Here is a 14,824-nt window from a genome sequence, read left to right as displayed (position 1 = left end):
ACAGCCAGCGTGCAGCTTCCCATTAGTAAGAGCACTGCCTGGGACTTCCATCTTCCACACAGTGACACAAAGACTGTACACACAGTTCAGAGCAAACCAACGTTTCCACCGCAGCAAAAGAACCCGAGTACAGCATTATCCTTTTAAGTGGTCAGTCGTTAAACATATCTTGTGGTTGATCTGTAAAACTTAAACTATCTGAAACTTCACAGAACTCAGTAACACCATTAGTAATGCAGCTGATAACACAATTCATTCCTGTTTTTCTAGATTTTTGTACTTAAACAAAATTCAATTTTATTTTTACCTCGAACAAAACAACGGAGCATCCCAGGTGTGTTTGCTTAATCATAACGTCTGGGTGAGACCGTCAGAGGTGCTACGAATTACTTCAGCTGCCACCAATGGAAAGCAGGGCGCAGCAACAACTTAAACCACGTAGGAGAAACAGCTAAAACATCAGAAAGCATCTGAACTTTTGTTTGTGGTTTGCACGTTTTCCTGCCTTCAAAATGACAACAGCAGCAGCTCGTATGCAGTTCAGGAAGCAAATCCTCCTATAAAGCCCTTCCGTACCAACAGTGTGAAGTCATTCAATAGAAGCACCTGATAGGAGTAGTTAGCGAGGCCATTCATCTAGAAACAACGATTCTATGGAGCAACACATCAATTTCGGAAACACATCTCAGCCCCCGAAAATCAGCGGGTCTTCTTAAACAGCAGGAGTTCGAGCAGCTTTATAAAGTAAAATCACTTACGGTTCTCCGCTCCATAAAGATGGCCTTCGGGTTTCCGCAAGGCGGCCGCCGGTTTTTCAGCCATTCCATCCGTTCTAAAGCCAAACAAAATCAGAGAGATGTCGCCACAGAAACTCCCACCTCCTTCATCCCCTCACCGCACCTTCCGACAACGCCCCGCGCGCCCCAACGCAGCTCCGGGCACGCGCCGCGCGCTTCTCACCTGCGCGCCTCCCGAACGCGTCCCCAGGCGGGGATTTCCCTCCCCGCTGAGCGGGGCTCCCACACTGCTGCGGAGCTGCACGCGGAACGCCCGTTCTGACCCGACACCGGGGACCCCTGGGCAAACCGTGAGAGGAGGAGCCCGGGCTGCCAGGCTGGGATTTCACTTTCTGATTTCACCTGAGAGCGCAGGGAACCTCCCCGGCTAGCGCTCTACGAAAGCGGTTCGTTCACCGACCAAAAGATGTGTAAATTCCCGTACCGCGCTGTTTCCCCGACGTTCTCCTCGGTTCCCACGTTCCTGGGAACGAAGCGTCCCACTGATTACCTCCGTGCCCCGCGCGTGGAAAACAAACGCTGTTTGCTCGCGCTTGCTTTGCAGCGGCCGGTGCGCACCGCGTGGGATCGCAGGTGGAGACACCCGCTGCGTTCCGTGCCGCTAACGCGGTGCTACCACGCGGCTACATAAGCGGGAGAGCAGTGCCCGCTCCTCTCGGCCCCGAGAGGCGCTGGCGCAGCCTCAGCTTCATCCCGGCGCGCTCCCGCCACCCCCTCGCGCCCCACTCGCGGACCCCCCCGGAGCCCCGCTGGGGGCGGCGCATGCGCGCAGCGCGGGGCAGAGTGGCGCGGGCACACGATGGCCGGCGGGGAGCAGCGCGGCGCGCCCGGCGGCCCCGAGCGGGTGGCGCTGAAGAAGGAGATCGGGCTGCTCAGCGCCTGTGCCATCATCATCGGTAAGGCTCGCCGCGGGCGGCGGGGCCGATCCGCGTCCTCCCGACGGAGCCGCCGGTGCGTGCCGGGTCGCCGCGGGCGAGCGGCAGCCGGGCGGGCTGCGAGCAGACGGGAGCTGGCTCTCGTCCGCGGCGAAGCCGGCGGAACGCCTTCCCGTCCCACCGAAGGCGTCGGATCGGGGTAAAGTATTGGCGTTGTCGGTAAAGCCTAGCGGTGTCAAGCACCTGAAGCGTTCGAGCCAAAAACTTTCGCGGACCGCCCCGCGTTTCGCTAAAGGAAGCCCGGACAGCCGCCCCGGGAGCGGGATTGGCTGCGTGCAGGTGCGAAGTGACACCGCGTGTCAGCGGCCCGTCCGTAACAGCGAAGCACGGCGCCGGCGGACGGCGCGGCTCTGCGGGCGGCACTCGGCGGAACGCGTCCGGAGGGCGCTGCGCCTCGCACCGGCACGGCCCGCAGCCGTGGAGCCGGCCGAAGGCTTTCAGCGCAAGACCGAAGCACCCGTTGCCCTGAGCTGGCGTTAGGCGGCGGGTAGCTCGCGGCTCTCTGCCCGGTACATTATAGCGTTGGGGGAAGACTTCCTCCCAGATGATGGAAGGCGTGAGGGCGGTGTCACGGCTCTGACCCGATGGCAGTGCGGGGTCTCGTGTCAGCCGCACCTTCTGGGGCAGAGAGCCTTCTTCTCTTCAGGTTTTCAGCATCAAACTCAAAGGTGTCCTGTGGCAAAGTCACTATTATATGCTATCCGTGTACGAAAGTGCTGCAGATACCCAAAAAACACGAGAGGGTATCTTTGTGTTATGACATGAAATTGTCCGACGCTGGGATTTGTAAACTTTTTGTGTTACGTTTTTGCTGGCTGTTCTGCAATTCCGATCACCTGCAGGGTGGGCAGAGAACACGGTAATCTTGGCGATTAGTAGCCAACAGAGGAAACGTGAGGGAGTATTTGTAAAAGACTGTGAAGATGAGACTATAAATCAGTGAGCTCACGATTGCCTTCCATGCACTAACTCTGCTAGTTCAAAATAAAGCACTGTACGATTGGCAGTTGGAGGAAATGATCAGATTGTTTTCTGAGTCCCCCCTGGCATAACATAAGGAGGCAAAAGAGAAGACTTTGAGGTGTGAATGCTATTATCCACTGTGTTTGAGAGTGTTCCAATAACACTGGGGTCTCCCTGTGCAGCGCAGCCCGTTATGACCCCATGAAATCTCATGGTTGCACCCAGGGAAATAAAACCTGCCTTCAGGTACAAGCATGTCCTTTCATCCAGCACAACCGCTCCAGGATCTGTGCTGTTAGAGCTCAGTCTGCCCCATCCCAAACTGCTTTGTCTTAGATATGGTTACATGCCATATCTGTGCCATAGATATGTGCCATACAAAACAAATCTCTCCTGCTATTAATAACCTCCTAATGTACTCAGTTACACTGCACATTAAAGCTTACCAATACTCAGATGAAGTGGTACAGCTTAAAAGGAAGTAATACACTCTTTATTGGCTACTAAGTAGTAACTGACAGATACTATCTAATTGCTTGAAAACACTATTACTTTTTATTCAGGAGATGAGCTACAGAGAGAAATTCTTATCCAGTGCTTCAACAATCAGTTTTGCCAATGCAGATGTAAAACTGGGTAAGAAGCTCCATGAGTTGGCTCTGTGTAGTTCCTGCCACATTCCACTGTTCTTTGGAAAAGTACAAGAATTAGAAACAGCAGCCTGATTAATGTCTGATACCAGCCTGCTACTTTTGTCTGAATAACAAAATTACCATTCTTACATTAGAAATGTACATGCAAATGTACATACAAATTGCAGCCGTTTATATATATATATATTTATGTATAAACATCTCTTAAAGCATTTGTTTATTGAGCTTGCAAAGCTGCATGCAAGTAGCCATAGAGTTGCACTCAGATTTTGGTAAAGTCCATTGTATGGATGTGAATGTATACAGCAGGCTACATAAGAGCCATTGGAAGACCTGCAGATTAAGCTACAGTGAAATATGTCAGCTAAAACTAAATATACCTCCTTATATTGCTGAGCATAGGTAGAAATTATCTGCATCAGTTGACTTTAGGTTTCTTAAAAATGTTTCTAGCACTCATTCTGTTCACACATAAGCTTGGTGTAAAACCCCTTATAAACAGGTTCCCAATTTGAGTACATCCCATATTATTAATACCAAAACTGTGATCACATGGTCTGTGAGCACTGTGTTCAATTATTACTACTTTTGGAAATTGCCTTCTGGAATTTGTCTTCCGACATCACCCCAAAAATGGCATTTGCTTTGTTCCATAGGTGCTGTTAGTCTGCCACCTCATCGATGGTGTCAGCAGAATGTACATGAGCTGGAAGCCCCCTTATTTGGGAGATGCTTCCTTCTGTCAGGATTGTCATAACGTGTATGCAGAAATATTATCCATGTGATAAAACTGCAGCACGAAAACAAGCAAACACATTTCCTTGGGTGCCACAATACATGCCTGACACTGTACTTGCTTACTAACAACCGTGTATGCATCTACAGGAAGTTTCCACTTGCTTAAATACCTCTTCCATGGTAGTGGAAGTGCTCTGAGAGGGCACCAAGTTCAGAGGTGTAATTGCAGAGGATAGGATTTTTCCTCCTTGCCCTTCACAGGGAACTACTTACCAGCCCTCCTGCATGTACTTCCATGCACTCTGTCCTTGCTGATATGTCTCCTGTTTTAACATGCCCTAAGGTCCCACAGCTAGGCCTTACAGACAGACATCACCAGGACTGGCAAGCTGCTAGCTTAACAGCAGGGAAAGAAAATACACAGAACTGGGAGAGGTCTTTATACTCAATTTTTCATAAAATGTGAGAACTCAACAAGCAATAGATAGGTAGTAATGCCAGCTACATGGTCATGTTTCATATGCCACTGGTGCTAAAGGGGACTGGCTGCTGGTCATTGAATCAACCAGCACCTGGTCAGATCCAACTCCTTGTCAAGTAGCATATGGAATGACCAGGAGATCCTCCCAAAAGGGCCTTACTGGAACAGTTCCCCAGTTCCAGGGCTGCAGCAGAGAGAAAGGTGTATGAAAGAAAGACAGTCGCCCACATCGTGGTGTGATTTCTTCTACTTCTGCAATCCTACCTGGGATTGCAGAAAAGAGCAGTGCTGCAGCTGCAGTATTGCACTTTTGGAGCTAGTTGAAGTTTCAGGACACGCTTCTGTTTGCCAGCTTGTGAGAGCAATGCAGATTACCTCAATGGTTCTTACTCGTGAACAAAAAAATTGTTTCTGAAAAGAAAGAGTCTTCCTTATCTCTGTTAGACATGTTGCTAACTAGTATTTTAGCATTCAGTTCCACATGGCGCTTGCTGGCAGAGTGCACAGTGTTTAAACCTACATGACTAATACTTTTTCAGGACAATAGGACAGACCTAAACTGCAGAGAAATGTAATTCAACATCGTGTCCTCTTATAAATGCAAATTGTGGTTAAATAAAGATGGGAGTCGTGTCTTCCTTAAAAGCAAGGAACTACAAAGGTACTTTTGAGGCACTAGCAAACATTTTTTACCACGCAGTCCAGAGTCTGAGGCTCAGATTCATAACTAATGAAAATTAAATGTCCAGGGACTATATGTAGAGAACAGCTGACAGGTATCCACATTTTGGTATGACGCTCAGTACGAAAAAAAGGTGCATACATTTGAAAGATCAAATGCTACATTTTTAAAGAGAAATTTAGAAACGTTCATCCAAAATGCATTGTGCAAATTACACTTACAGAGCAATGTACTTTAGGGATGATAGTGCGCTCTTACGTTTTCACAGTCTGTGCAAACATACGGTTGTCCATCGGGATCGTTTGGAGTACGCATTCACCTGGTTTGGGGAGCTGAAAACATGCCACAGTTCTACTTGCAAGAAAAGCCATGGCAAAGTTCAAACAGCTTGGTAAAATTCCAGGGAGGTCCTGCAGCTTTTCAAGGCTAGCGGCTTAGGCTTACCTCTGAGAGCGATTTTACCAGGGGAGGTAAAAAGGAGCTGCAATTAGAGATTTCTGGCAGTATAAAATGAAAATAAAAACAAATTTATATTCTTCTTAATTGGCTCATGCCAGAAATAGGCAATGGTTCTGTTTGTCCACAGATGTGCCTTTCTGCTGCAGGCTGTGCGCATCCAGAAGTCAGCACGCAGAGCGGCCATGTACAACACAAAGTGCAAAAGCCACAATTAAGCAAAGAAAAATATGTCAACATGAACAAATCCTTCCACATGGTCTTCAGAAGCAGTAGCAGGACACGGTGACTTTAAAAAAACAAAACAAAACAAAAAATAAACCCTAAAGTTTGTACTTTAGGAAATCATCAATGCTTAAACAAAACTTAGAACATTTGTAACGATTCTGTTTCCTATTTAATATTTGGCAATGTTTATTGGTTTGTATTTAGTGGTTGGAATTTAAGTGTTTTTTCCCTCTTGTGTTTTTCTGAAAAAGTGGAAAAATCTGATTAGGCTGAACATAGCCATTGTGATCAGAAAGCTGAAGCAATGAGCTTTGTTATGGATGTCAGTAGTGCAGATATCCTGCAACACAAACTCTCCTTCTTCCTTGATAGACAAAAAAACAGAGGTAGCATCCTTTGGTAGTGTCTTACTCCTGATCTGGCAGTACAGTGCCTGCTTTCAGTGGTGCCATAAATCTCCACTCCCGTTCCCTTTTCCTGTGCCTTGCAGCTCATTTCCTTCTAGCATAATGTAGCCTTTTCTGTTGAGAAAGTCTGCTCTGCTTTGGCAGGCTCACAACGAGCAGAAATGGTTTGGTGGAGGTTTAGCTTTTTTGTGTTTGGAGCTTTTTGTGTGCCAAACTTTTCCTTTCAAGACCCTGTTTTTGTTGGGCTGCGGGGCAGTTTCTACTAGCTGCCACACTTTTTGTCATCTTGATTGCAGCATGATAAAATGAGAAGGCATTTGTCAGTGCTGAAGTGCCCCAGATATAAAACATCCTACAGCGTTGGTTTTAGTATTGGTCCCGAAAAACCCAGAAGTCTTCCTAAGACTTCTTTAGTAGATGTTCCGTAGAAAAGAGCAGGGAGCCGGTGATCCAACAAGGACTGAGCATCTCAGCATTCTAATTCCTTTTTAGATGCCTGTATACCTCTATAGGGAGGAAGCATAGAGAATATGCAAGCTCTGCTCTCCTGCAGAAGAAAGCCACATATAATGGTAAATTCCTTTCTCTTCACATGCCAGCCTCAACAAAATCTCTTTAGGTAGTATTAGTTTATTCTCCTGCCTTGTTGTTCTGGCACTGACCTCTGTAAGTTGGGGCTGAAAAGCAAGATTAGAGGAATGGATCTCACTAACTGTTCTAATCTTCAGGAACTTGTAGGTTCTGTTATTCCTATTTCAGGTAATGAATGGCCCACTCTGGTGTTAAATTGAACTGACTAAATTCTTGCACCTGGACATGCTTCCTCATCTCTTTTAGACAACGGGGCAAATTCACTGGATTTCAGAGAAAGAAAGGTGGAGAAGCATGTACTGGTGAGGTTTGTCTGTATCACCGAGTAATGGAGTAACCCATGCAGCTGAACCACTGTTCTTTTAAGCTTTCTTTAGAATAGTACCAAAGCTTATGGAAAAATAAACTTTTCCGAAATTTGACAAGTCAGTTTGTTTTGTTTTTTTAATCCTTAAGTACTGCTGGAATTGCATATCAAAATGGGGCTTTAAATCCAGTAGTGTGAAGTATAGCATTAGAAATCAGTAAGGCTTCAGAAAGGCTACCCCTGAAATACGTCTGCAGTCAGGTTGAGGGGCAGTTTTTCTGCTGAGAAGAACAATAGGTCTTTCATCAGTTTCATGAAGCCACATAATCTAGATCAGGCCAAACATCTTAATATAATAAACCACAAAAAATGTGTTTAAACAATAAAAGGACCTTATCTATTGTCACAAAAGCCAGAAAAAATCAAGTTAAGAAAAATTCTCATTCTTTGATTGAATATACTGGGTCAGAGAAATAAAATCCCTAATACTATATGACCTATATTGGTGTGTGTCACAGGGCTGCCTGCCACAGAACTTCTAATTCACCTGTGACACTGGACAAGTCACAGATACATTAGTAATGCTACATTAACTCTGGGTCAGATAATCAGGGATGAGCAGTAAGGTTAGAAACAACTGTTAGCATGTGCCATTTAGGATGGGATTTTAATAGTCCCATATAGTGCTGCATATAAGCACTATATGGGACAATTAAATGATATAGTCTATATACTATATATGAATATATATATGAACTACATATAATAGTGCTGTGAGATCATCACTCCTGCTCAGGCTCCACAAGGAAAGCCTGATAGCAGGCCTGTCTCCCGGGTAGTTGGAAACATGGGAGCTCAAGCCTTGCTTCATCACTAACTGCAAACAACGCAGACATTTCTGATGTCCATGCAGAGGAGACCAAACCATTTCAGAAAGAGTGTTTTAGGACTTCATAAGTGCAAAATGGCAAAATGAAAGAGTAATCTTGGATAAAATGAGTGCCACTCATGGTTGATTGACCCTTCCAAATGGGAAGGGGCTGGAGGATGGTTTTTAAGCGGTTTTTAAGTGGTGCTGACCTTGGCCTCTGCTAAGTGCTTATAGGTTTCATTGTTATTTATTTTTTTTAATTTTGTATTTTCTTAATTTCAGTCTGAAAACTTGAACAGCCATACACTTTGGAAACATAATTAATCAGCTCAAGTGTCTTGAAAATAATAATAGTAATAGTTAGCACAAAAAAGTACCTTGTTACTTCTAAGCACTGAACTTAGACTCAACTAAATTAAAAAATTAAAAAATAGCTAAAAAATGCTAAGAACAGGGAAAAAAAAGTAATTGCCCCTGGGTGATGTCTTCACATGCTTAGCCTTCAGCTTTGAAAGGCTTTCTGTTTTTATGACAGAATTTAAATATTGGAATTTAAAATAAGCTGACAAACTACTTTTTTGTACTGCTGTAAGTAGATCTTGTTGCAATAAAGCAATTTCTTATAGTAAACTCTGCCAGAGAGCAGTAGGATACGTCTACATGTTTGTTCGCTGTGGACACGGCTGGTTTCCAAGCAACGCATTAAGATTTAAGCGGACTATTACAAAAGGTACCAAAATCCTCTAAATACTACCAGTACATACAGAAGGAATGCCTCCCCTTAGTGCTCAGGCTCTCAATGGAAGATTAAAGATCCTTTTTTTAACAGGTCCCAAGCCTCTCTAGTAGGAGCTGAGGTCTTTACTGCCACATAGGTCTGGACCTGAATCAAATTAAAGCAGCTACATACAAAGCACATTAATCCCTTGTTAGCCACATTGCTGTTGGCTGTACATGACTACAGTGTACATGAGTATATCCACCTGGGTGGATAAGGTACATCAGGCTGCAGAGTGGAGGTGGGAAATACTTATAATCTGTCCTCTGAGATACTGAGCTAATTCACTTCCACGTTTCTGTGTCCTCCAGACACCCTGGAAACAAGTTTTTATATTCGAGGGGAAGAGAGGAGTTTTTCTGATAACATTTTTATCCAGCTGGTCAGCTGCCTAGAGCAAGCTGATGTATAATGGCCTCATGAGCACCGTGAAGGTTGCGGATTCTGAAGATGCTTAGTTTTGAGAGGTAGCCATAGCTTTTCATAATACAGAATTCATAAGCAAAACAGAAGATTATATAGTAATATTGCTGATTGGTGAGGTCATATTAAGATATCTGGCATTTTCTTTAAATTCCAGGACAGCAGATATTTAAGGGTTTCCTGAAAAGCTGCCAAGTTTCTAGTTCTCATCAGTAAAATTATTTAAATTTATTTCTAAAAATACTTAAAAGATTTAAAAATAAATAAGGTCAAGGTACAAACAGCACTGATTTCTGAATCCTTTAGGTCAGGAGCACAATATCATAAGTGAAGCTCACAGCAGAATTTGCTAACACAGACTCATGGACAGAACGTAAGTTTGAGCACCCGACTAATGTCCTATCACAGAGCTGTGAACCCTGTGAGAGCAGCAAACTTTGCTCAGGTCCTGTTCACATCTGCACCCAAAACAGCATTTGTGTCAGAGCCCAGGCAGTGGCAGTAGAGATTAAAGAAGATTCCCGCTCAGCCTGTTCCTAGCAGAAAGCTGCAGTGATCCCAGCAAGGTAAGCAGGGAGGTGCCGCAGTGAGGTGGGGGCCAGGTGCCAGCTCCAAGGCTGCGTCCTCTGCTGTGCCATCTAACAGAGTTCCTTCTGTGCCCTTGTGTGAGTGTACCATGCAACTCATGAACTTCACTGCCATTTTAGTGCATCTTTCTAATCGGACAAATGATGATACTTCTGCGAGGACAGGAACAGACAGGAAGAGGCTTTCCTGCTGGGCAGCATTTGCTGATCAATTTTCCAGACTGTTCAGTTAATCTGTTCGCTATGCTCCAAGCTAAGAACCAAGATTAAAAAAAATCATCATTTTCCATGACACAAATTACAGTGTGAGGGTCTCTTCCACTGGAATGAGCAGGACTGAGGAGTCCGGGCTGGCAGAAAGCTGTGTTTGTCATCTTGTCCTCAGCTGACCCACCGCATTCCCTGACACAGCTGAACTCTTTGGCTGCTATTACAGCTAGATTGGTGAGCTGTAGAGCAGCATTTTTTAATTGCTTTACTTTTTGATAAATACTACAAATCATTACAGTTGCAGAGGGCACTGCGGGAGCTGTCCCAGAGGCACAGCTGCCTGTGGGATTTCCCAGCTGAGGGACAAGCATTAAACTCAGGGCACGGCTGGTATGTGCCTCTCAAGCTGCTGCAGGGAAACCTTGCTGCACCACCAGTTGCTTTCCTTAAAAATCAGGATTTATCTGATGGTGATCAGGTGCACTGCATCCGAGGGAAGACCCCCCACCTCCTGCAGCATGCCTGCAAAGATGTGACAACACCTCTGCTGCTTTCAGTTAAATTGCAGGTTGGGCTGCTGAGGTCCAGAGAACATAGAAAACAAAGGTAGGACAGATAACAAGAACTGACACAGCACAAGGCTGCACTACTCATCATGTGCAGTGCTGCACGTTCTTTCCAGGGCAACCCAGACATTTTAGGAACAGGAGACGGTTTTTCTCTCCACCTCTCCCAGAGCACGAAGGTAGGCCTCGTGTTCAATTTCTCTTTGGAACTTAGCACAAAGGAGCACTTTGCTTCAGGGGCCCTCTACATTCTACGTGTGCAAGGCAAGGGGCAGATTGGGCTGCAGTGTGGCTGTCAGATTGATGCAGTGCCACCACCACCCCACGCTGCCTGCAGCTCCCATTGGAGCCCTCATTGCCACCTGGAAGCTCTGCCCTGCCAGCAGCACTGCTCAGGTACAGGAACAGGAAAGGGAAAATGAAGTGTGAAGCCCAAAGGTGGCTGGTTCAGCATGGACACACAGCCCTACCATCACGCACGCTGCTTTTGGGTTGGTGGTGATCTGGAGCTCCTCCTGTGTCACTCCTTTGAGAAAATCCCCACAAAAATGCCTCCTGCTTCCTAGGAAAAGGCTTTTCTCAGTGTTTCTCCCTTATCTGTAGTGAGCATTGCAGCACACAGATGAGGGCACAGGAGGCTGAGATTTGCTCTCCAGGGTAATGAAATGCAGCCCACATATCCCACACTGGCAAGAGAAGAGGAGAACAAGTCAGAAGTTAAGGAAGTAGAGAAATCAGACCAAGTACAAGAGTCAGAACAGAGGAGCAGGAAATAAAGCAGTGGACTGTGCACTTGAAAAGAGCAGACAGAGCCTGCAGCCGGTGAAAGGATTAGCAGAATAAAAGGAGTTCTCAATTCAGAACAACAAAAATCCTATCATACGGGCTGCAACGTCTCCTTTGATATAAACACATTACAGCAGCATTACTTGAATCAGAATAAAGCCAAGCACAAGCAGCCTACCCATCTCCTCTTTATCTCACCTGCTCCAAAGATGCCACATTCCGGCCCCAGCTCACTACTTAGCAACTGCAGTGCAGGTCAGCCCTGAAAACCTGTGCAGGGGGAGGTGCACGTTTCCTGGGCCACGCTACTCTGAGCTGTTTGTAAGTATGGGCAATTTTATCCAGTGGATGCCCATGTGCATACTCAGGAGAGATCCCTAATGATGTTTGCCAGGAGAGAACAGGATCGGGGGATTTGCATTTGGCTGTAAGCACTGCATTGATCAGAACACACCTCACACCTTCTGCAGTGAGGTCAGTCAGTACTGATGTGCTCTTCCTGCAGGTACCCAACACCAGCAGCATCAGCTCCTTGGGACACCATTCAGGTGGCAGCTCACTTTGCAATGACCATGTTAACAAAGCAGCCCTAAAAGCTTGCTCTATGAAGTTTTTCCCTGTTTAACCCTCTTCTGTATGAGAAAATGCACAGATTATCGCTAATTTTACAAAGAGAAAAGAGTGCTCCTACTCACAAAGGCAGAAATTTTAACCTGATTGGTTTTAAGCCATTGAGTACCTTGGCAGAGGTTGGACTGTTAGTGCTTTGGGCATGGTCAGCCTTGTACAGCATGCAGCAGTACTTGGGTAAGCAGAAAAGCACTGCAGCCCATAACTGCACCTTGCAGGTTTAGCAAATGTTGCTTTTCTTTAAGGCTGCATTCCACTGCTAGAAGAAATTCTAAGCTAATCTTTGTGAAACAGTTCATCCAGCATAAACTGGGGCCACATGTGCAGCTTGCTGCTTTTAAAGAACTTTCCCAGCAGGCCCCGAACCATGAAAGATCCTGGGAAGCTCCAGGCTGTCCCCAGCTCCTTTCCCAGGGCGTAGGGAGAGGCAGCACTGCCATCCACAGCCACTCACTGACTGCTCTGAGGGCTGAGGGTGGGAGTTCTCACTGAACTGCTTTGATTGCATTTCTCTAGATTATGAATTCTCTAATTGCGACACAGCCACCTAACGCACACCCAAACCATCACAGCGCTGTCTGCACACACAGGTAGCACCCACTGCTATTTCCGCTCATCATCTTTGCAATTTAATCAGTCTCACACTTGCTTAGAATACCAAAGACAAGATATTTCCTCTCAAGGGAAAGATCCCTGCAATCACCTTGCAAACAGCAGCAGGAACAAGTGAGCTGAGGCCGTGACTGCTGCAATAGTGATACCCACTGACACGCTGCTGTTCCTCTGCATACAGTGTGCTGGTGTTGTGGCCCAAGGGGTCCCCACTCTTTGCTGAGCTTTCTGTTGTAGGAACAACTTTCCTCAGGTCCATGCAGGCTGGACACGCATTTTGGTGCTAAAAAGGCAAATATCTTTGCCCAGGAAGGTGGTGGAGTCACCGACCCTGGAGGTGTTCAAGGAACTTTTGGACATTGTGTTGAGGGACATGGCTTACTGAGAATTAATTGATGATAGGTGGATGGTTGGACTGGATGATCTTGTAGGTCTTTTCCAACCTCAGTGATTCTGTGATTCTGTGATCTTCCTTATAGGTCTGAGACAAGTTAAAGAAAACACTTTTGTCAATATTTTGGGTAGCCTAATTTTAAAAATCTTTAAAGTTGGGTGTAACATAATCAGATTAGGAATTCTTAATGCAGCAAAATCCACTTGGAATGCTGGAATTGCAGTTCGTGGTGACTGGTCATGTTCTTACTTGCTAGGAATTTTAGCATAAATATTTGAACTGAAGTCAGATTTTTAGATCATTTAATTTTTTAAATACCGATCGCTGCAGACGTTAAATCACCACTGTTATTTTTATGGCCATTTTTCATTTTGTTCCTTTACGAGCATATTAGCTGAGGAGCCATAATTCATTTTCCACTATTATGGCAGTTAAATCTTTTTCTCACACATGAAATTAAGCAGTTATTAGTTTAATGCCAAGCTCTGTTGATTCTTTTATTCTTCATCCATTCTTCATTAAGAGTTTTCTGCATACTATTTAAAGATGTTCAAGACCATCAAATGAACTACTGCAAACATTGCCACGTCACCTCAAGTTGACTCAAACTCAACTCTAGTTGAGTTTGTGCTCAACTAGAGCTCAGGGCAAGGCACACGGGAGCATTTGCTGCTTTTAATTCTGTGCCGTCCCTGTATTTTAGTAACTTTCTGAGCCTGAATGCTCGGTGCATCCAGAATCACTTACTCCTTGTATTTTCACAGCAGGAGAGCACAACCTCTGGAGTTACAGCTGCACCTGTGGTACCATGCTGGAGACCATCAGCACCCTGTGTGCAGCCATCCCCTTACCTGTCCCAGCATGGTGACGCAGCCATCCTGTGCCAGGCCTGGCATAGATTTTCCCTGGAGCTCAGCAAGGCCCACAGAGCTGTGGCACAGTGCCAGGTTAGCACCAGCACCGCCAGCTGTGCTGTCACCTCCTGGCTGCTCACACTGGTGTGTCGTATCCTAAGGTCACAGATAGACACAGTGACAATCCAAGCCAGTTTTTAGTGTCCTCAATTACGAATGTTTAACTCCTGAAAGCCAATTAGCAGCTAATAGCTGGACTGAAGGCTGCTTAGTGCAGCACTTTTCTGCTAACTAAATAACTCATGATAGGATGTAGCATCATCATTGCTGACATCATCCACCTCAGATTTCATTTGGATTTAATACACTTGTAAAGCCTGATTTCATCTAAGCTGCTTTTTTTTTTTTTTTTTTTTTTTTTTTTTTTTTCCCCTATCTGAACAGTAATCTCAAGTCTTTGCCTTCCTAGTCAAGATACCCAGATCCACATATTCAGACCACCTGCTAAAGCTGTGCCATGCTGGGGACCACACCAAACACTGCAACCTCCTGATGTGAGAAACCACACTCGCTGGAAGCCTGAGTCCAGGCGGGTTTCTGCTTTGGGCTGTGTGTGGCTTTTCAGAAATGCTGCCTACTGCAAACCCTCAGTGAACGAGTCGCACAGTGATTTATCTGACTGAGGCAAAAAAAAGCACTAAATTCCTTTTTTCCTAGATAATATTTCACTTTCTAGATGAAAGAACTGCTTATCCAAATTTCTAGTTGATATTACAGACCCATTCAGAATTTCAGATATATAACATGGAGCTGTAATGGAAAGCACAGGCAGTAAAAAGGCCTGAGTGATATTTTCTTTGCTTACCACACAGGAA

The 14,824-nt window shown here is 45.5% G+C and overlaps 2 protein-coding genes across 3 annotated transcripts in view; one reads left to right on the top strand and one right to left on the bottom strand.

Moving 5' to 3' along the window:
• Positions 1 to 828, bottom strand: part of LOC104912924 (uncharacterized) — a 149,283-nt gene extending 148,455 nt beyond the window's left edge. For both annotated transcript variants that reach the window (XM_085234536.1, XM_085234535.1), the window contains exon 1: positions 759 to 828. In XM_085234536.1, the coding sequence (XP_085090662.1) occupies positions 759 to 822 (64 nt within the window). In that variant the 5' untranslated portion in view covers positions 823 to 828. The remainder of the gene's footprint in view (positions 1 to 758) is intronic.
• Positions 829 to 1,472: 644 nt separating this feature from the next.
• The window catches only part of SLC7A10 (solute carrier family 7 member 10), a 34,216-nt gene continuing 20,864 nt past the window's right edge, over positions 1,473 to 14,824 (top strand). Inside the window, exon 1 of the mRNA XM_085234750.1 lies at positions 1,473 to 1,693. Coding sequence (XP_085090876.1) covers positions 1,597 to 1,693 — 97 coding nt within the window. The 5' untranslated portion in view covers positions 1,473 to 1,596. The remainder of the gene's footprint in view (positions 1,694 to 14,824) is intronic.

This window comes from Meleagris gallopavo, chromosome 13 (genome assembly GCF_905368555.1).
Source record: "Meleagris gallopavo chromosome 13, MGAL_WU_HG_1.1, whole genome shotgun sequence".
Lineage (NCBI taxonomy): Eukaryota > Metazoa > Chordata > Aves > Galliformes > Phasianidae > Meleagris > Meleagris gallopavo.
The sequence above is the reverse complement of the archived record's forward strand: the minus strand, read 5'-3'. Positions and strand labels throughout refer to the sequence as shown.